Here is a 23,475-nt window from a genome sequence, read left to right as displayed (position 1 = left end):
GAGGCTGAGGCAGGAGAATCACTTGAACCCGGGAAGTGGAGGTTGCAGTAAGCCAAGATTCCACCACTGCACTCCAGCCTGGCGACAGAGCAAGACTCTGTCTCAAGAAAAAAAAATAATAACAGTAGAGCTAGGTATAACATAAAACAAGCTCCAGTGAATATATTCTTATAAAATATGATCTTGATAACTTTTGTGAAAAACAACTAAGGACTAAAAATCTTAATTATGTTTTAAATAAACATTTGTAATCAAAGCCATACTCATTTGGAATTCATAGAAGACCATGCTAAAATTTGCATTTGCTTAGAAAATGCTTTCTTCTAAAAAAGAAAGCTAATACTGTAATAGAAAATATTATTTTCCTTTAACTTTTAAAACTTAAAAGTTTTCCTTTAAGAAAAGCTTTTTTCTTAAAGTTCAGTCACAAAAAAAGAGTTAGGAACTATTTTAGTCACCTGGGATATATAAGTGTAGAAAATACTTTTAAACATATTCAAAATATGATAATTATATGTATAAAACTGATAGAAAAATTACAAATCATTTTTTTCCACTGAGGTAGATGCGCAAGCATTTTTAAAGCAGAACTTTTAGTGTTGTTAATGTTATATTTAACAATGATTTAAAAATACATATTTTTGGCTGGGCACAGTGGCTCACACATATAATCCCAGCATTTTGGGAGACTAAGGCAGGCGGATCACTTGAGGTCAGGAGTTCATGACCAGCTTGGCCGACGTGGTGAAATCCTGTCTCTACTAAAAATACAAAAATTAGCTGGGCATGGTAGTGTGCGCCTGTAATCCCAGCTACTGGGGAAGCTGAGGCAGAAGAATGGCTTGAACCTGGGAGGCAGAGGTCACAGTGAGTAGAAATTGTGCCACTGCACTCCAGCCTGGGCAACAGAGTGCGACTCCGTCTCAAAAAATAAAAATGATAATAAAAAATAGGCCAGGCGCAGTAGCTCACGCCTGTAATCCCAGCGCTTTGGGAGGCAGAGGCGGGCAGATCACGATGTCAGGAGATCAAGACCATCCTGGCTAACATGATGAAACCCCGTCTCTACTAAAAGTACAAAAAATTAGCCAGGCATGGTGGCGGGCACCTGTAGTCACAGCTACTCGGGAGGCTGAGGCAGGAAAATGGCACGAACCCGGGAGGCGGAGCTTGCAGTGAGCAGAGATCGCGCCACTGCACTCCAGCCTGGGCGACAAAGCGAGACTCCATCTCAAAAATAAATAAATAAACAAATAATGAATAAATAAAAATATGTATTTTAAAAATATAAATATTCAAAGCTTTTTAGTATAAATTCACCTCAAATTGAATCACTGAAGTTTAACTTTATAAAAAAACATCTAAAATGATTTGGAATATGAAAGGATCCTAAACAAACAAACAAAACACCCTTAAACTTAACACAGGTCCTCAACATCACCAAGATTAGTACAGTTGCTTAGCATGGTAATTGTGGAATCAGAATGAAGGGCTCCAGCATTAGGAGCAGCCACGTAGGAATCACCTCTACTCACTATAACCTAAGACTACAGTTTACTGTAACTCTGGTTGTTCATTCTGTAACAATTTCATACACAAATCTTCCCGTTTCTTAGTCTGAACTGTACACCGCTAGTCACTATTATAAGAAAAAAAAAAAATCTCAGACTAATATAATAGAAGCCAAATTTAGAGAGAGGAATAAAAATCTTCCTTCAGTGTAGGCTAAATGGACTGATTACACAAAGAACTCCATACATCCGAAAGCACACAGATGTCTGCACTAGTTCCCAGGGCTCAAACAATACCAGTCATTCAATAGCTTTCCTTTTACGTAAGTTGCTGTGAGAGAGCTCAGTCAGCTCTTGTGAACCTCATAAACCAGGATCCTGGAACTCTGAAAAGTCTACATTTTTCCTCAGCACTGTTTTCATGTACTTTGCCTGGAACTCAAACTTCATATTTCCCCCAAAAAATAAATCTGGAAATCATCTATTCTGTTTGACAAATGATGTACTCTACCTATAATTACTTTTCAGCTAAAACCACAATCCACGATATAAATCCAAGATCATTAACACTGAAAGATTATCTGAATATATTTTTCAGTGCAGGAGTTTAAAACATAATTTTAAATACACTCCATCATATGTACATATATCATATGTATATATAACATTTGACCAGATTCTATTTGTTTCCAGTTGAGTCATTTTTAAAATAACCATAACACAAAATGACTTCTCGAAATTAAGAGAAATTTTGAGAGGACTGTTAAAGCTAGGGGAGGGGGCTGAATTTACCCATTCTCTCTCCCCTATATTACCCTCCTCTGCCTCTCACATTAACCACACACATCAAAAATACTAAAACATATTTCACTGGGTGTTTGACCAAGTCTTTAGTCCACAGAAAGAGTTATTCTTCACTGAACCACCTTCAGAAGCTACATAACACTACCTTCTACCTTCAAAGTACATTACTACTGATTCTTCCAATAATCTTTTTTATCAGCTAAGTCTTTGGTGAATTCTCACATTCAATAATGAGAAGTAACAAGGATAAATTAAAGCCACAGAAACTCTAAAGTATTTTTTAATCAAATGGCAAAATTACTTCAGAAGATACTTATCAGACCTGCTACCCAGAAGTAAAGCTCATTAGTTTTGGGGAACAAAATGAAAATGATTAATTTACTCACTAAACTATTAGATCCTGAAGAGTCAAGAGGAACTATATACATTCAGTTCCCTTTAATAATGTACAATCATGTAATCATTAATCCCTCACAGAAATGATCAAGATCCCATTCCAAAATTTGGCAATGAAGCTCATAACAGCTCTTGTGTCTCTTCTGATTATTTTAACACTCTTCCTCTCTTCACATACATGTTACATAATGCAAATAAACATGCTGTGAAGAAGAAAAAGTTGTCTCTCCCAAGTTTTCTGTCCTTAAATAAAACAGTAAACATAAACTAAACCCCCTCTCTCCAACCAGAGTACAAAATGAAGAACTCTAAACATAATAACCATTTAATAGATATTTTATTAAATTTCAATCATCACTCTTACAGTGGTAAGCCTTAATTTGTCAAGAAGAAAAAGAGGGGAAAAAAGAACTTTATCTTTTCACCAAAGTATTCTTCCCTAATGACGACTAAAAGTACCAAAACCCTATGTGTTCTACAAAGCAGTAACCTCAGAAACATTTCAGCAATCCCTGAGCCTTACGAACTCTGTTAGCAAAGGACAAACTCCATTTCTCAAAAAATATCTGTAAAGTTCTCAACAACCAAATTATTTGATAACTACAGTTACATCTGAGACCTCCTCCTCAGGACATCCAATGCTTTTTCGTACCATCAGAGCCACTACAATATTTCCCGGTGCTTTAAGAGCACCATCTTCTCTCAACAAACACGTTTTAATTCCACTATAAAAAAATACATATTTGTATTTCCAGACATCTCCCTCTAAAATTTCACTACACTACTGCCCACGTTATCCTTTACAGTCAAATCAGTCTTCTCATTTTTCTACAACATGGCATCCTGTTCAACCTCTGTAACCAAATCAGGCCTGATATCAAGATAAAGAAGCACATAAACCTTTCCTCCATTCTTCCCAAGTTCTCATTTATTACATAAAAAGAATCTACTCCTTTCCATAAATGAAATGAGTTTTAAAGCATTCTAATACAATTGAAAGCTAAAAAAAACAAAGTACTAAAATAGTACAAGTTATTTATCTTTGGATTTTAACCAAATATTAGTCATTTTAGGTTCATGTTCAGATAGTTACCTATACTTAGCCATGACAGACTGGCCATGACAATTTATTCCATAAAGAAATATCATAAAATGGTATACGCTAATAGTAGAAATGAGGCATAGTAACAGAAGCAATGTGGGGATACAGTTCACACTTTGAAATGAGATTTTCTCAGAGCTTTAAGTTTTCCTTCTCATTAGAAAATTAACCTTTATTGCAAATATATGTTTAGCTAACTGGAAATGAGTTATTTAGTAACTTTTATTTTTCATTCAATGCTGACAAATAATGCTTCAGAGTGTAACATAAAAAAACACTAGTTATCACAATATCATTGTGTATATAATAAAAGTTATAACATCTAGTCTACCTCATCTTGAGCTATCAAATCCTTCTCTTTTTAAGTTTTCATTCCTTCAAATTATCTTCTGATATCACAAAAAATAAATACAGAAGAAAACCCAGGAAATATAAACATGGTTATTAGAAACCCAAAACAATTTACAGAAACACTAAGAACACAACACACTGGGCACAGTGGCTCACACCCGCGATCCCAGCGCTTTGGGAAGCCAAGGCAGAGTGATTGATCACTTGAGCCCAGGGGTTCGAGACCAGCCTGGGCAAGATGGTGAAATTCCGTCTTTACAAAAAAAATTTTTTTTGAGACAAAGTCTCACTCTGTTGCCCAGGCTGGAGCACAGTGATGCAATCTCAGTTCACCGCAACCTCCGCCTCCCAGGTTCAAGCGATTTTTGTGCCTCAGCCACCCGAGTAGCTAGGATTACAGACGTGTGCCACGACGCCCAGCTAACAAAAAAATTTTTTTAGTTAGCCAGGTGTGGTAGCACACAACTAAAGTCCCAGCTACGTGGGAGGCTGAAATGGGAGGACCACTTCAGCCTGGGAGGTTGACAGTGCAGTGAGCTTTGATTGCACCACTGCACTACAGCCTGGGTGACAGAGCAAGACCTTGTCAAAAATAATAACAACAATAATAATAACAACACAACATAACTTTCTACATTCAAGTCTACTCAACAAAGAAGCCCAAAGAATCTAAAATTCCTGTTTTCGATCTTTCTCTTCTCATAGGGGTCAGGGTGGTGTATGTCAGTGGAGAAAAACCAGGAGGAGGTACGATGATCTTCGTACACTGTACAAAAACTTACCCACTTGAAGGATCTAACGCAATAGCTCTGGGTTGATCCAACTCTTGCCAAAATAAAACTTTTCGTAAAGATCCATCTAAATTAGAAACTTCAATCCGATTAGTTTCAGAATCTGTCCAGTACAATTTTTCTCCAAGCCAATCACATGCCAGCCCATCGGGGGACAATAATCCAGAAACAACAACATTCTGTACACTCTCAGTTTTGTTAAATTCTGTTCGTTTAATGGCTTCTTCGCTGACATCACTCCAGTATATCAAGCCATGACCAAACACAAAGTCCACCGCAGCTGCATCCTCCAAGCCTCCAACTACAATCGTAGCATTCTCTTTGCCATTTGTAGCATCAACCAATCGCAAGTCCCGTCTGTTTGCATAAAGCAACAAAGGGGCCGCTAGAACAAAAAAAGAAAAATATGTAAGTGAAAAGGAAGAAAAGGTATTGGTTCTTGTAAACTGGGTTTCAAATCAGTATTAGTGATTGTCAAAGATAAGAAAAGAGTAAATAAATCAGTTGGAGACCATCTAAAATACTTTCACACACAAAATATTTTTGCAGCATTTAAAAAATAAGACATAGGAAGGGGGGGGAACTATTTCCACCATGATAGTCTTTTCTTGTTAAAATAACTCAGATAAAATTTTAAAGCCTGGCTATACCAAGAATTGGCAAGGATATGGAGCTACTGGAACACTCATACTCTACTGGGGTGAATGTAAAATGGTACAGTCACTTGGGAAAACAGTTTGGCAGTTTCCTAAAAGGTTAAACATACAACCTACTATACAATCCAAGGCAATAGCTAGGTATTGCCTATTCCACATCTAGGTATTTACTCAACAGAAACAAAAACATACGTCAATACAAAGACTTATATGCAAATGCTCATAGCAATTTATTTGTAATAACCCAAACTGGAATCAACCCAAATGTCATCAACAGACTAATGGATAAAAAACTGTAATACTGCCATACAATAGAAAATAATGAACTCTTTGTACATGAAAAATAGGTGGATCTCAATTCAGAATGAAAGAAGCCAGGCCAAAACAAAGGTATATATTGCATGACTCTCATCTATATAAACTTTTACAAAAGGTAAACTAGTCTATTATGACATAAAGCAGACCAATGGCTGTCTCAACAAGGGAGAGAAGACGCAAAAGAATAAGGGGGAGGATTAAAAAGGGGCACGAGCAAACTTTTGCAGGTGATGAGCTATATTATCAATAATGATGGTTTCGGAGGTGTAAACATGTCAAAACTTACTAAATTTTACACTTGACATAAGCAAAATTTATTGTCTATCAATTATACCTTAATAAAACTGTTACAGTTTGACTGAAATAGTTCTTAGTAAAGCTACTTTATTCTGTTCTATATTACTATCAAAATGACCTTTGAAAAGACCCGAAACTAAATATAAAGCCAATCTTACAGAAATAACATTTAACTTTGAGAAAGTTAAGGCTGTTGGGAGTGAGGTAGTATAAATTCCATGTTTTTTGGGTTTTATTAAATATCTATTCCAAGCTTCTGACATTTACTTTCCTAATATCAAGCAACAATTAAAAATCTAGAGCACTACTGTCCTACAGAACTTTCTGCGATGATGGAAATGTCCAATCCACTGCATAACACAGTACCACCAGTCACACGCAGCTATGGAGCACTTAAAATGTGGCTAGTGTGACTAAGAAATTAAATTTTTAATTTTATATAACCCTTTTTTTTTTTTTTTTTTGAGACAGAGTTTCACTCTTGTTGCCCAGGCTGGAGTAAAATGGCACGATCTTGGCTCACTGCAGCCTCCACCTCCCGGGTTCAAGCAATTCTCCTGCCTCAGCCTCCCGAGTAGTTGGAATTACAGGTGCCCACTCCTACGGGTCCAGCTAATTTTTTGTATTTTTACCAGAGGCGGGGTTTCGCCATGTTGGCCAGACTGGTCTTGAACTCCTGGCCTCAAGTGATCCACTCACCTTGGCCTCCCAAAGTGCTGGGATTACAGGCATGAGTCGCTGCGCCTGGCCCCAATTTTATATAATCTTAATTCATTCCAATTTATATAGACAAGTGTGACTAGTGGCGGTATTGGATAGCACACATCTAGAGGCTGGAATGCAGAACATTAATGAGGCAGCAAAAGTAAGACCAAGCTAGGCGCGGTGGCTCACACCTGTAATTCCAACACTTTGGGAGGCTCAAGCAGGAGGACTGGTGAAGCCCAGGAGTTTGAGACCAGCCTAGGCAACACATGGAAACCCCATCTCTACAAAAAGATAAATTTAAAAAATTAGTCAGGCATAATGGTGCACGCCTGTAGTCCCAGGTACTCGGGAGACTAAAATGGGAGGATCACTTGAGCCCAGGAGTTCAAGGCTGCAGTGAGCTATGATCACACCACTGTGGTGCCCCAGCCTGGGTGACAGAGGGAGACCCTGTCTAAAAAAAAATAAAAAGTGAGTTATGATGCAATAATCTAAATGACCTTCTTTCATAATTACTTACTAAAGGTCTACAACTGTGTCATCTGAAGCCAAGCCCAACTACCATTTAGAAGTAACCATTTCCCCTTTTTCAAGAAATTACTCCAATGTCAAAAAAGTATAAGAAAAAAGTGATGTTTCCACTAATTTATAGATTGTGTCTGTCAAATAGTTATGAATGTATACTATTTTCAACTATAAGTACAACATAAACTTCCCTAACTAAGCTTAAATCCAACATTCTTAGTCAAAAACAAACTGGCAGACAGCTTTTTTAAAAAGTGACTAACCAATCTTTCTGCTTATTCTGAGTATCTGCTGCAGCTATTAGCAAATTCATAAATTTCCCTAACAGAGTCACTTTTAATTCATTTCAGGCCTTCACACATCACACTGACTTATCAGTCCCCACAGAGCCCACTATACTGAGTCTCTCATACTATGGGCCAAATATGAACATCAGAAAAAAGGTCCCTACTAGTGAAGGATACAATGCTAAGTGCCGTACAAGGCTAAGGAATACCCACGAAACACTTAACATTTAAAATCCAAGAGTGATAATAATGTAGTATTTACTGGGCACCTTCTTTATGGCACTATCCTTGGAAAACTACAGCAAAGCTATAGGACATTAGGTAGCAGCCAAATGTCTTTCATTGCTTTCAAGCAAAACTTTAACACTTCTACGTGTACTGAATATTTTTGGTCTACAAAATCCAAAGACGCTTTCTAGTAATTTAAGACCTCACAAGCGTTCTGAGTCTCCTCTCCCTCCTGAAAATGGGTGAAGGAGGCAAGTTAATCTTTTTTAAGTTAGCAATACTAGTTACAATTGAGGATTTGTGAAGGACTATACATAAATCTGCTGCACATAAACCACACTATTGAAAGGAAATCCCAGGGTTCATCCTGTCCAGCCACCCTTCTGATACTTGAATACTTTCTATTACATTGTCACCAGTATCTGTTCAGCAACATATTAAATGGGATATCTGAGAGGTATAATTTGATTTGTAACATTGTTTTTATCTACCCAAGAGATACACTGGATCCACACACTTGCTCCCTGGAACGTGCTAGTATCTTCCATTCCGGAGAGCTTACTTTCTGACCGCCTAGTATTCAGATAACCCAAATAATCACCATCACTTCTCTTTAGTGGAACACTCACAGTGCTCAGGAATCCTTGTTTTTCTTTATTAAACTCCTGGGAAACTTTCCCTACCAGCCTTTCTAAGCTTTTTCTACTTTGAAAGACTAATTTCCATGCCCTGAATCCTTCATTCTCAGACCGTCTCATAAAACAATCTCAGTGAAGCAGGAAATAAGGTAAATGTCATACATCCCCAACATCTTAATTTATACCTCCCAAAATTTTCTCTCCACCCATTTTCCCTAACCTTGTCCTCAGCCTCAAATGACAAGATGGCCTTCCTCCTAAGGCTAAAGCAATACTTTCGGTTCAGCCTCCTTACCGCCTCTCTACAACTCTGCTCTATCAATTGTTCTGTATTTCTTGTATTTTCAGTGGTTTATACTAGGTTTCTTGCTATTGAAAACTTTTGTTTTAATAACCCTAACCTTGTTACCATCAGAATAATAATTATACTTCTACTAACTGCAAAATCTTATAACATTGGTATATACACTTCATACTACCATTCATTAGCTATTACTCTTTTATCTAACTTCCTACCCATCACTCAACTGCAAGTACTTTCTCTAAATCTTTGTAACCAAATCCAGTGGTCTTTTCTCAATCTTTATTCTTGACATCTCTAGAGCATTCAATGCTGTTGACTATATCCCTACCTATATAGAATGTTCTCCTCATACAATACTACCTATTTTTCTTGTTCGTCTTGTTTCAAACCTTCCAATTCCTATATATAGTTATCCCAAGACTCTCTGTTGTTCCCAAATGAAAGAGTATAGAAAACTAAAGTTCACAAGCGACAGCGACACAAGGTGGCAGCCACCACTGGCTCAGGAGTAAAAGTCTCTTGCAATTTCCCACTTTTTGAAGAACTCAAAGAAGGCCAAAAAGGAGTAGGAGATGGCACAGTTAGCTGAGGTCTAGACGATGATAAAGACATGACACTTACAAGATGGACAGGTATGATAATCGGGCCTGCAAGAACAATTTATGAAAACAATATACAGCCTTAAAATAGAATGTGGACCACCCAGAAGCATCCCCCTTTGCAAGATTTGTAACAAAAAATTAATATGAACGGAGTTAATAGTTCTAATGGAGTGGCGGACCCAAGAGCCACATTAGTGCTAGCAAAATGGCAGAATTCATAGCACCAAAGTTGTCCTGCAAGACCTTTGGCGCGTAATGGTGTCTAAAGAAAGTATGAAACTCCCTCAGCCACCTGAAGGACAGTGTTACAGCAATTAATCGAAAAGGTCCTTCCCCTTCCCCTTCCCCCCACCGCCCCATTCAATTTAAGCAGTCTTCATTTTCCACAGTAGCCAATTTTCTAGATACGTCTTGTAGACTTCAAAGTACTGGAAAGGAAGCTCCCATTCAAAGGAAATTTATCTTAAGATACTGTAAAACTAATATTGTCCATCTGAAATATATAAGTTGTGCTATAACAAAAAAAGAAAGAAAGAGAATTAAAGTTCACCTGGTCAACAAGCAATTCTGTGCAGCTAATTTCCAAAACATTATCTCCAGTTCTGTCCCTCTTTTTGTTGGCCATCTCTACCTCCCATTAAATTAAATTCATCACCTTTCCCCCAAAACAACAAAATTCCTCACTAGTCAATGGTACACAATTCTAACCTTACTGGCATGCTTTGGAGCCATCTTTGAGCCCCTCCCCTTTTTCACCAGTCTGCCAATGACTGTCTTGTTGACTCTTATTGTACAAGCATGTCTTTAAAAAAATTTGCCTCCTCTTCTCCATTTTTAGAACCACTATCCTACTCTAGACCTTCATGACTTTAGGCTTAAAATATCCTAATAGTAAGTTATCTCGATATTTTCCCTTTTCCTTTTCTACTTCTAATACTTTTACTTTAGCCAACTCAAAAGCCATTCTGATTCCCCTTGCCTAAACTTACATAAAGCCTCAATACCTCAGCCTTCCACCATGACTTCTACCTAGGACTCTAAATTTATCTTTTATAGTCTCTGCATCATACACACAGGTTTCAAAACATGTAAACTGGGAGTACATCACACCCATCATCATGGAGTATTCATTTTCCCACCCACTCCATACTTCTTCTCTTTTTCTCCCAGCAAGCAAGTCCTTCCCAGTCACAGTCAAACCTTACCTACTCTGTAACCCTTTCTAATTGACTCAGCTTTACTTCTTTTAATCCTTAGTCTTTAGCATGTACGTGATATTAGCTTTTTTTTTTAAAAGCATACTTTCTACCTCTAGCATCTCAGCCTAGATCCATACAAGGTATACAAGAACCATACCTTATAACTAATTTTACCACCAATGCCTACTACAGTTCACTGCACACAGAAATATCATATACATATTTACTAATATTTTGGGATTTTTATTTGTTTTGAGACGAAGTCTCACTCTGTCACCCAGACTGGAGTGCAGCGGCGCAATCTCGGCTCACTGCAACCTCCGACTCCCTGGTTCAAGCGATTCTCCTGCCTCAGCTTCCCGAGTAGCTGGGAATACAGGCATGCGCCACCATGCCCAGCTAATTTTTGTATGTTTAGTAGAGACAAGGTTTCACCATGTTGGCCAGGACTGTCTTGATCTCCTGACCTCGTGATATGCCCACCTCAGCTTCCCAAAGGGCTGGGATTACAGGTGTGAGCCACTGCACCCAGCGGTAAAAGATATTTTATTTGTCATAGTCCAAGCCAGCTAAGACTTTTTTTTTTTTTTTTTTTGAGATGGAGTCTTGCTCTGTCACCCAGGCTGGAGTGCAATGGCGCAGTCTCAGCTCACTGCAACCTCTGCCCCCTGGGTTCAAGCGATTCTCCTGCCTCAGCCTCCCAAGTAGCTTAGACTACAGGCACTCATCACCACACCCGGCTAATTTTTGTATTTTTAGTAAAGGCAGGTTTCACCATGTTGGCCAGGCTGGTCTTGAACTCCTAACTTCAAATGATCCACCCAACTCGGCCATCCAAAGTGCTGGGGTAACAGATGTGAGCCAATGCACCTGGCTTGATTTTTTTTCTTCTTCATTTTTGGAGACAGAGTTTCACTCTATCACCCAGGCTGGAGTGCAGTGGTACAATCTGGGCTTAACATAACCTGCACCTCCCAGATTCAAGTGATTCTCCTGCCTCAGCCTCCCCAGGAGGTGGGATTACAGGCACCCGCCACCACACTCAGCTAATTTTTTTGTATTTTTACTAGAGACGGGGTTTTGCTACGTCAGCCAGGCTGGTCTTGAACTGCTGACCTCAAGTGATTCAACCTCAAGTGATTCACCCACCTCGCCTCCAAAGTGCTGGGATTACAGGCGTGAGCCACCATGCCCAGCCAAAGCCAGCTAAGATTTGATGGGTTTATTTGTAAGATTTTTTTAAGTGCTTATCAAATATTATAGTTATGTAAAACTAGATTTTAGTTTTCTGTTAAAATGACTGATTTTCTTCAGTTATTAGTCTTTTGTTTTTTTCTTTTTTTTTTTTTTTTTTTGACATGGAGTCTCCCTCTGTCACCCAGGCTGGAGTGCAGTGGCGGGATCTCAGGTCACTGCAAGCTCCACCTCCTGGGCTCATGCCATTCTCCTGCCTCAGCCTCCCGAGCAGCTGGGACTACAGGTGCCCGCCACCAAACCTGGCTAATTTTTTTTTTAATTTTTTTAGTAGAGACGGGGTTTCACCGTGTTAGCCAGGATGGTCTCGATCTCCTGACCTCATGATCAGCCCGCCTCTGCCTCCCAAAGTGCTGGGATTACAGGTGTGAGCCACCGCGCCCCACCTGTTAGTCTGCTTTTAGTAAAGAGGTTATTAAAGGTTTTCCTTTGCCTTCTGAATAATCTCCCTAGAAGGCAAAGATTCTGTGTCTTACCAGAATTTCCTGTGCCTAAATGCTGACTTTATCATGTCCTTTATTACTTAAAACCATATTCACACCCTTGAAAGGGGTAAGGTTCTTTACCATCACATTACTTCCTATGCTTACTTTTTACAATTTTTTTTTTTTAAGAGACAGGGTCTCACTCTGTTGTCCAGACTGGAATACGGTGGCACAATCATGGTTCATTGCGTGGCGCAATCATAGCTCATTGCAGCCTCAAACTCCCGGACTCAAACGATCCTCTTGCCTCGGCCTCCTGAGTAGCTAGGACTACAAGCCTATAATCTTACGCCCAGCTGATTTTTTTAATTTTTGTAGAGACAGGATCCCACCATGTTGCCCAGGCTGGTCTCAAACTCCTGGCCTCAAGTGATCCTTCCATCTTGGCCTCCCTCCCAAAGCACTAAGATTACAGGCATGGGCCACTGCACTGAACTAAAATCTTTTTTTTTTTTCCGGTCACTTTTGGTTAAATATGTAGCCAAGTGTTTTTTTTCCACAGTGGCCCATGATCCTATTTAATCAAATATTCAAACCTCCTAAATGACGCCTTTTGCACCAATCTCTTTGAGATTTCCCCTGAGGGGCCCTAGAAAATCAAAATTTCCTTCACCTTGTAAAAGAGAGATATTAAAAATAATAGTTTATTTGATCAAACATTATAGGTCATATGGAAAGCACTGTCAAAGTAAGAGAGGCTTACCCTCCCTAAGTTAAATTTGTATAGGTAGAATGTTATTAATAGGGATATTCTGGAAGTTCTATGAAGGTATAAAGCTCCTAGAAATTCATCAATGCCCTCATTGTCCATGTCCATTAATCAGAGTTCTGGTGCTGTTTTGCCTGGTATTAGACAACAGTATAATGTCATCAGTCATAATTTCAGGGATTTTTTTTCCTCAGTGTTAACTTGGTCATAATTTGACTTCTTTAATTTGAATATAATATCTTCTAGTTTGACTAATGGTTCTCAGTTAAGAATTCACATCATTTACTTATGGAATGACATTACATAGAAGTTAAGGACCTACTCCAGACTGCTAAATATTTTTCCTTGATAATCTTGATATACTCTATACATGCTTGACATATTCGTGGGCCATTACATCTTAGGATTGTATGTCTTTAGATTTTTTTCTCTGCAATGAATACATTCATCTATATACATAAATGACATGTACTAGCCACTGTTCTTTAAAATAAGGTTAATCGGCTGGGCACGGTGGCTCACACCTTAATCCCAGCACTTCAGGGGGCTGACACAGGCAGATCACCTGACATGAGGAGTTTGAGACCCGCCTGGCCAACATGGCGAAACCCTGGCTCTACTAAAAATACAAAACTTAGCGGGGCGTGGTGGCACGTGCCTGTAATCCCAGCTACCTGGGAGGCTGAGGCAGGAGAATCACTGGAACCCAGAAGGCGGAGGCTGCAGCAAGCCGAAATTGCACCACTGAACTCCAGCCTGGGCGACAGAGCAAAACTCTGTCTGAAAATATAATAATAAAATAAAATAAGGTTAATCATTATGCTTATAGATATGCTTTTGTCTAACACATTTTTGGATTTAGTTTGCGTGCCACAAAAATCAAACTTCCTTGTCAATTTCATTATCTTTTCTAACAAATTTTCATAAGATCTTTCACTTTTAAGATTATCAGTAATAGGTTAATCATCACCGTTTTAAGTCTTTCATCATCTACAGATAGTTTTGTTTTACTCTGATGCTTCCCTGAAAGCACTTACAAATCAGCTACAGGCCAGACTGCACTTGTCTTCAATAAAAAAGGGCTATGGGCCAGGTGTGGTTGCTCAAGCCTCTAATAGCAACACTTTGGGAGGCTGACGTGGGCATATCACTGGAGCCCAAGAGTTCCAGACCAGCCTGGGCAACTTGGCGAAACCCCTTCTCTACAAAAAAAAAAAAAAAAAAAAAAATTAGCTGGGCGTAGTGGCATGCACCTGTGGTCGCAGCTACGAGGGAGGCTGAGATGGGAGGATCGCTTGAGTCCAGGAGGTCAAGGCTTCAGTGACCCAAGATTGCGCCACTGCACTGCAGCCTGGGTGACAAAGTGAGACTCTGTCTCAAAAAAATATATAAAGAAAAAGAAAAACGACTATGCCAGGTAACCTGAACACAGGATTCTGATGGCATCACTTAAATAACTGAGACCACACCAGCGGACTGAGTCAGGATTTCCAAACAGCTAGTAGAGAAACAAATGGGTTCGTGAGACTGCTAACACAGATCCAGCAGAACAAGAATTAATTACATAGGACTGAATAAATTGATGAAGGATGATTAGGGGTTTCGTTTGAAATATTGCTGATGCCTTAGTGTCCTATTTTCTGGATATAAGGAACCCCTTTCTCTTTTCTCTGAAGCTATCTATAACCGACAATAATTTAAGGAGACTATGCTTTTGTAAACCGAAATAAACATTTATCTTTTTCCCCTGCCCTACTCCTCCAGAATTCAAAAACTCTTATTGAGTATTTTTATTTTCATGGCAATATAGTTATTTGCAAAGGTTCAATGAGTCTGCCTCCTAGCTGGAAACATTACTTATGCAACCAAGCCTTTGGAATGCCACATTTGAAGATATTCATTTAATCAGGTATGACCAGACACTTTTAAGTTACAGTTGACTTTATGAACCAATGCTTACAGTCCTCTTAGGAAAACTGGCCTGGTAACTGGCTTAATTCACCAGCCTTGCAGGTGAATTAAGCAAGATCACTTCCCGGCAGGCTCAAAAATCCTAGAATATTTTGGGAACTTCAGGAAAGGAATTCACCCAAATTTATAGATATTGCAAGTGAAATCTGATGGTCAGTTCTTGACTTACCTTTATAGTCTTAAGAGGCAATTTTTTTTTTTTTTTTTTTTTTTTTGAAACCCGTCGCCCAGGCTGGACTGCAGTGGCCGGATCTCAGCTCACTGCAAGCTCTGCCTCCCGGGTTTACGCCATTCTCCTGCCTCAGCCTCCCAAGCAGCGGGGACTACAGGCGCCCGACACCTCGCCCAGCTAGTTTTTTGTATTTTTTAGTAGAAATGGGGTTTCACCGTGTTAGCCAGGATGGTCTCGATCTCCTGACCTCGTGATCCGCCCATCTCGGCCTCCCAAAGTGCTGGGATTACAGGCTTGAGCCACCGCGCCCGGCCTCAAGAGGCATTTCAAAGTCCAATCATATTTCTTAAAAAAACTTTCAGCAAGGCAGTATTAAAAGACCTATTATATGACAGATTACTATTCTTGCTACACCTATGTAAATAATCAGGTCAAATCTAATGAGATCAACTTCTCAATGACTCTTATTGCATTGTCAACAGTGACTGATTTTGTTTTAAACAACAGGGGGACTGACCAGTGCTCATCACAATTGCCCATTACTTACTCACTGACTTGGCTTAAATAAACTTTAGTCAGGATTCCATTCTCCCCACAAATTCCTAAACTTTGGCTTGCCCTAAGTTTAAGAAAGTAAATGCACAACTTCTTCCCTCATTCTGACCATCAGCTGACTGCAGAAAAAATAAATAAAATGCTTTCCAGTTAAACAGTCCTGGTCATGCAATCTGCTCACCCCTACCTATTTGGCCCACGCTCCCACAAAGTTCCTGCAAGCCCTGCTTACTTCTCCTTTCTATAAAAGAAAAGCCTTTTTTGGTTTGATTTTGAAATGTGTTGCAGATCCTGTAGTGAGCACGTGCTTCTACTGCAAAAATCCTCTCAAATAAAGTCTCCCCTTACCTAAGTCTAGCTTTGTTTTTGCTTTTTGGGTTTGGTCACTTTTTTTTTTTTTTTTTTTTGAGACAGAGTCTCACTCTGTCACCCAGGCTGGAGTGCAGTGGCACGATCTTGGCTCACTGCAACCTCCGCCTCCCGGGTTCAAGCGATTCTTTCTCCTCGGCCTCTCAAGTAGCTGGGATTATAGACACCACCAGGCCTGGCTAATTTTTTTGTATTTTTTTGTAGAGATGAGGTTTCACTGTGTTGTCCAGGCTGGTCTCAAACTCCTAAGCTCAAGCGATACTCTGCCATACCCTTCCAAAGTGCTGCGATTACAGGTGTGAGTCACTGCACCTTGGCCTCAGCTTTGTTTTTATTTACAGTGTAAGTACTATCACAAACTACCTATTGGCAAATGCCAAAGTTTACATTAATATGTATTTCTCTTTATCAAAGTCATCAGTATCTCTTTCAAAACCACAATAAGGCCCAGGTAAAGTTAGGTACATACAAAAAGTCCTGCATGTAAAATTACTGTCCAGAGTACAAACACTTTGGCCTTAGTCATTCATCTTTCTGATTTATAAAACAAAGGAGTTGGCCCAGGTCATTTCTAATACTCCTTCTATTTTCTTACTCTAGATATGAATTTAGTAAAAAGATTTAACTGTGACAGGACAACTAACAGGGCTATTCAGAAACACAAGATACTGGTGAACTATTTAGTGCTTCTCCAGCAGAAAAACGGGAACTTAAAGTATTTTTTAGACCAGGCACGGTGGCTCATGACTGTAATCCCAACACTTTGGGAGGCAGCGGCAGGTGGATCACTGAGCCCAGGAGTTCAAGGCTAGCCTGAGTAACATGGTGAAACCCTATCTCTACAAACAATACAAAAACTTAGGTGGGAGCACAGGATCACCTGAGCCTGGGAAGGTCCAGGCTGCAGTGAGCAATGATCGTGCCACTGCACTCCAGCCTGGGTGACAGAGACCCCAGCTTAAAACAAACAAACATAGGCCACAGTGATGGCTCATGCCCGTAATCCCAGCACTTTGGAAGGCTGAGGCAGGCAGATCATTTGAGGTCAGGAGTTCAAGACCAGCCTGACCAACATGGCCGAATCCCGTCTCTACTAAAAATACAAAAATTAGCCAGCATGGTGGCACACACCTGTAGTCCCAGCTACTCAGGAGGCTGAGGCATGAGAATCACTTGAACCCAGGAAGTGGAGTTTGCAGTGAGCGGAGACTGTGCCACTGCACTCCTGCTTGGGTGATGAAGCAAGACTCTGTTTCAAAAAAAACATATTTTTTAACATATATTTTAGTAACTTCAAAAGCTGAGATTCAGAAATAATTTCTCAAGGTAAAGACTCCAATAATCAAATCTACACTCATTTGAAAGTATTTAATATATCCATACAATGGAATATTACTCAGCCATTAAAAGGAATGAAGTACTGACACATGCAACATGAATGAACCCTGAAAATGTGCTAAGTGATAGAAGTTAGACACAAAAGGCCACATATTTTATTCCATTTATATGAAATATTCAGAGTAGGCAAATTCATAGAGACAGCAAGTAAATTCATGGTTACCATAGGCTGAGGGAAGGGAGAAATGGGAAGTGTATGCATTTTCAGGGAGCGGGGGATAAGCATTCTGGAATGAGACAGTGGCGGTGTTGTACAACCCTGTGACTATACTGAAAGTCACTGAATTAGACATTGTACAATGGAAATTTTTACTGTATGTGAATGATATCTCCAAAAAACTTGGTTTAAAAAAGTACTTGATAGGCCTGGTGCGGTGGCTCACGCCTGTAATCCCAGCACTTTGCGAGGCCAAGGCAGGTGGATCACGAGGTCAGGAGATCGAGACCATCCTGGCAAACACGGTGAAACCCTATCTATACTAAAAAAATACAAAAAAAATTAGCCAGGGGTGGTGGCAGGCACCTGTAGTCCCAGCTACTCGGGAGGTAGAGGTGGGAGAATCGCGTGAACCTGAGAGGCGGAGCTTGCAGTGAGCCCAGATCGCACCACTGCACTCCAAAGCAAGACTCCGTCTCAAGAAAAAAAAAAAAAAAAGTACTTGATAGAAGGGGCTTAATGGAAAAAAAAAAAAAAAGAAAAGAAAAGAAAGAAAAAAGTACTTGAGGCCAGGCACAGTGGCTCATGCCTGTAATTCCAGCACTTTGGGAAACCAAGGCGGGAGGATCGCGTGAGCCCAGGAATTCAAGACCAGTCTGAGCAACATAGTAAGACCCTGTCTCTACAAAAAAAAAAAAAAAAAAAACCATTAAAAATGAACCGGGTGTGGTAGCACGTGCCTGTAGTCCCAGCTACTTGGGAGGCTGAGGCAGGAGGATCTCCTGAGCCCAGGAGGTCCAGTCTGCAGTGAGCCGTGATAGCATCACACCACACTCCAGCCTAGAAAACACAGTGAGACGCTGTCTCAAAAAAAAAAAAAAACTAATTATATTAATGCAATAATTATATCCTGAAACCAGAAAACACATTATGTAATCCACACCTTGAATTTAATCTCACACAAGGACATGTTGATTTTTTTTTTAGTAGTCTATTTAATATATCTAATCTGTGCTAAGAAATCTTTATTTATTTTGAAAGACAGGGTTTTGTCTGTCATATGGAGTGCAGTGGCATGATCACAGCTCACCGTAGCCTTGAATTCCTGGGCTCAAGCAATCCTCCTGCCTCAGCCTTCTAAGCAGCTGGAACTACAAGCATGTGCCATCATGACCAGCTAATTTTTTAATTTTTTTTATAGAGATGGAGGTCTTGCTATGTTTCCCAGGCTGGTCTTGAATTCCTGACCTCAAGTGATCCTCTTGCCTTGGCCTCCCAAAGAGATGGGCTCACACTGAGCCACCATGACCCAGACTAAGAAATCTTTGTAATCGTTACAAATTTATAACTTAACTATAGCTAATGAACGACTGAGACAAAACACAAAATGACATTCCAAATAAACGTCATAAAAATTCACATCTTTTTATATTACTTTAAATGTAAAATTTACAGCGCTCAATATGTGCAAACCTCTGGTACACGGCGCATATAAAGGGGAAAAACATCTTTTCTTCAAAAACTTTCCATCAAAAGCTATTTCTGCATTAGCATAGATCTAGAATGTTACAAATAAAGACAATATAATGCACAGCTAAGAATTCAAGGTAATGAAGTTCACTTGTCACCTTTCTCAGACTTGCACAATATAGTATCTTTAAGCTGGATATATGGATATATAGTACTTAAATTATACCTACCAATAAAGCTAGTCAATAGTGAGGAAGACTCCTATCCCTGTAATCCTTTGCTTATAGTTTGGGTCTAGTAGTGATAAAACAATGACTAAAACCATTAGAGAAAAATAGCCTCCCAGTCAAACATATATAATTTGATAAAGGTAGGTTTCCAATATTTGGGTGACTATTTTCCTGGGGAAAAAAAAAGACGACAGCTGGGTGCAGCGGCTCATGCCCGTAATCCCAGCACTTTGGAAGGCCAAAGCAAGTGGATCCCCTGAGGTCAGGAGTTCGAGACCAGCCTGGCCAACATGGTGAAACCCCATCTCTATTAAAAACACAAAAATTAGGTAGGCATGATAGTGGGCGCTTGTAATCCCAGTTACTTGGGAGGCTAAGGCAATCACTTGAACCCAGGAGGCAGAGGTCGCAATGAGCTAAGATCATGCCACAGCACTCCAGCCTGGGTGACAGAGCGAGACTCCATCTATAAAAAAAAAAAGACTACTGCTTGGCATGTTATTGAGTCTCATCAATAACTTTAGGCCTGGTGTTAATAACTTAGATAACTTAATGTAGTTTTTTGCCTGAAAATATAATTTCATTTTGTATCCCCAATCTCCTCCTGAAATTAGTTCCAAAATATTTAACCACTTATACGTGGCCCTTCCAAGCAAGATATTACAGAAACTACAAGTTATGATACTGCTAAAAGGATCACAGTATCAAAGAATCAATAATCTTCACCAGAGTCCAAACACATTTTAATATTTTCTAGCATCACACCCAAACAGCTTGAACCTTTAGTGAGAATACTCACTGCCACAAATAACACGAACAGCTTGAGAAACAAAAGCATATATGAATACCACCAAATAACCTTGTTTCCTTGTATTAATGTACTGACAAACTGTATTTTAAGACAAATAATTTTAAGAGCAAACAACCTGTTCTTATGTATATTTGACTAAATTTCAAAATTATTCATATAAAAGTGTTTTATTCACTGAAGTGACACTTACTTTACAGAAGATAAACACCCTTATCCAAAGCGAAAACATGCAATGCAGAAACTCAGTATAGTATCCAGCCACTCCACAGAAAAAAATCCGAGTAATTGTTGCGAACAAATAATGCAATTTCTCAATTAGATGTCTTGATAAAATTATTTTGCCCATACTTAACTCTTTAATAAGTATCACAATCATTTGAACTGTCTATTCTCTAGCTTATTTACAATAATCATCACCTAAAATAGTTAAGGCGGCAATCCTTTAGAAAATAAATTTAGTCTCAAGCCTGTAATTCCAGCACTTTGGGAGGCCGAGGCGGGCGGATCACAAGGTCAGGAGATCGAGACCACAGTGAAACCCCGTCTCTACTAAAAATACAAAAAATTAGCCGGGCGCGGTGGCGGGCGCCTGTAGTCCTAGCTACTCAGGAGGCTGAGGCAGGAGAATGGTGTGAACCCAGGAGGCGGAGCTTGCAGTGAGCCGAGATCGCGCCACTGCACTCCAGCCTGGGCAACAGCGTGAGACTCCGTCTCAAAAAAAAAAAAAAAAAAAAGAAAATAAATTTAGTAAGTAATTGTCATTCCGTTTTATATCAAAACAGAAACTGTCATAAGTAAAAGTATTTCATGGAGCTTTTATTTCAGTTGCAGAAGAATCAAAAAAATTCCAAAACCACTGGCCTAAAACTATCAACTGCCAAAAACCGTGCCCGGGACACAGCAGACACTTAAAATGTTTTACCAGTCTTTCCAGAGCATAATGTTTCTTTTAATTTGGCCATCTTAATAAAAGCAACCATTTATTCAATGTCTACTATTGACTGTGCACTGTACTACCCCTTCACAAACATTTCATCAGTTCTCACGAAGCCTTGTAAGTTATAACCCCACCTAACAGGAAAGAAAATAACTTGTCCAAAGGAACACAGAGTGGCAGAAGAGTTTAACTTCTGTTTAACAACAAGTCATGTATTTCAACTATAGTACCTTCTATATAGTCTTCTCTAAGTATAAACTTTCAATAGAATTTCTATAATGAAAATGATCTTTCTCAGAGTAGTTACACGTGGCCTAAATAGCACTAAACATTGTTTTTCCAGTATGCTCAAAATATTTAAACAAAAAATATACGGTCTCATAAAATATTTCCATTAATATATCCCTTCCCAGAATCCCCTTTGATATTTAAACAGTCTTTTCTGACAGCCAAAGCATATAGAAGGACACAGTAGTTGAGTACAGCAAATAGAAAAACTTCCAATTAAAGCAAAGGAAAAAAATCTCTTAAAAACTGAACCACAGGAAATCACTATTAGCCCTTCTGATAACAAGCTAAAACCTTAAAACTTAATAACCAGACAAATTATCTAGCCAAATGAGCAAACCTGAAGCAGGTAAGTAAATAGGGATGACAGTAACAAATTAATTTATATGAAATTGTCAACAAATATTAATGTAATACTTGACAAGTTTGGAAAATAATAGGTTAAACAAAGTTAAAACCATTCTCTTTACCTCAGGACTTTTCAGAACCCTTAATGTGTTAACACGAATTCTAATCTCCAAATAAAGTATACAGAGATTACACAAGGTTACACAGCAAATTCAGAACCATAACTTAATTCTCCTGATTCCCACTCCAAAATTTGTTCTACTTCCCCAAAACTTTATAATACCTGAATTTAAAGGAAGAAAAGGATCACTTCTATAGAAATACAAGATGCGAAACATTAGTGGTTTGTTCCAACAATATTTACCACCAGCCCACCAAAACAAAAAAAAGTAACAAATAATTTTTATATAACAAGCCTCCTCAAAAAAAGCTAAGAAGGCCAGGCACGGTGGCTCACGCCTGCAATCCCAACACTTTGGGAGGCAGAGGTGGGTGGATCATCTGAGGTCAGGAGTTCGAAACCAACCTAACCAATAGGTTAAACCCCGTCTCTACTAAAAATACAAAAATTAGGCCGGGCGCAGTGGCTCACACTTGTAATCCCAGCACTTTGGGAGATCAAGGTGGGTGGATAACTTGAGGTCAGGAGTTCAAGACCAGCCTGACCAATATGGTGAAACCCCATCTCTACTAAAAATATAAAAATTATCCAGGCATGGTGGTGTGCACCTGTGGTCCCAGCTACTCGGGAGGCTGAAACAGGAGAACTGTTTGAACCCAGGAGACAGAGGTTGCAGTGAGCTGACATCATGCCACTGCACTCCAGCCTGGGTGACAGGGTAAGACATCGTCTCAAAAAAAGAAAAAAATACAAAAATTAGTCAGGCATGGTGGCAGGCACTTGTAGTCTCAGCTACTCAGGAGGCTGAGACAGGAGACTCACTTGAACCCAAGAGGCGGAGATTGCAGTGAGCCGAGATCATGCACCCTGCACTTCAGCCTGAGCGACGAGACTCCGTCTTTAAAAAAAAAAAAAAAAAAGCTAAGAAATAGTATTTCACAGATTACACACACCGATGGTATTCCAAAACCTATATTCTTATCAAAAATACTTCCTGTAGAAAATCAGATATTATTTTTTCTAATCAGTACCTGAATGGAACTAAGAGAATGGTAAGGATGGCAACCTAAACCGTGAGGCCCATTAGATTAGGGAACACGTTTGTTTTGCTCACCATCAGTACCAGAGGCTGATATATAGGAGATATTCCATACATATTTGCTAAAGAATGAATAATAAATCCCTGCCCCATCTTTAATTAACCTACCTTTATTAAATTACAGTATCTCTGAATCTGAGTTTCCCCACTTACAAATAAAGTGGTGAGGCTCAAATGACCAAGATCCCTTTCACTTTTAAGAACGTGTGAATCTGGCCAGGCACAGTGGCTCACGCCTGTAATCCCAGCTCTTTGGGAGGCCGAGGCAGGTGGATCACCAGGTCAGATCGAGACTATCCTGGCTAACACAGTGAAACCCCATCTCTACTAAAAAATACAAAAAAATTAGCCAGGGGTGGTGGCAGATGCCTGCAGTCCCAGCTA

At 39.4% G+C, this 23,475-nt stretch overlaps 1 protein-coding gene and 1 pseudogene across 2 annotated transcripts in view; one reads left to right on the top strand and one right to left on the bottom strand.

Annotated features, from left to right (window-relative positions):
* The window catches only part of LOC105482314 (LDL receptor related protein 6), a 152,650-nt gene that overhangs the window by 125,558 nt on the left and 3,617 nt on the right, over positions 1–23,475 (bottom strand). For both annotated transcript variants that reach the window (XM_011742335.3, XM_071072190.1), the window contains exon 2: positions 4,947–5,340. In XM_011742335.3, coding sequence (XP_011740637.2) covers positions 4,947–5,340 — 394 coding nt within the window. The remainder of the gene's footprint in view (positions 1–4,946; positions 5,341–23,475) is intronic.
* LOC139356862 (ubiquitin-conjugating enzyme E2 variant 1 pseudogene) lies at positions 9,527–9,836 on the top strand (annotated as a pseudogene).

This window comes from Macaca nemestrina, chromosome 10, assembly GCF_043159975.1.
Source record: "Macaca nemestrina isolate mMacNem1 chromosome 10, mMacNem.hap1, whole genome shotgun sequence".
Classification (NCBI taxonomy): Eukaryota; Metazoa; Chordata; class Mammalia; order Primates; family Cercopithecidae; genus Macaca; species Macaca nemestrina.
Note: the sequence above shows the minus strand (reverse complement) of the source record. Positions and strands in the feature narration are given on the sequence as shown.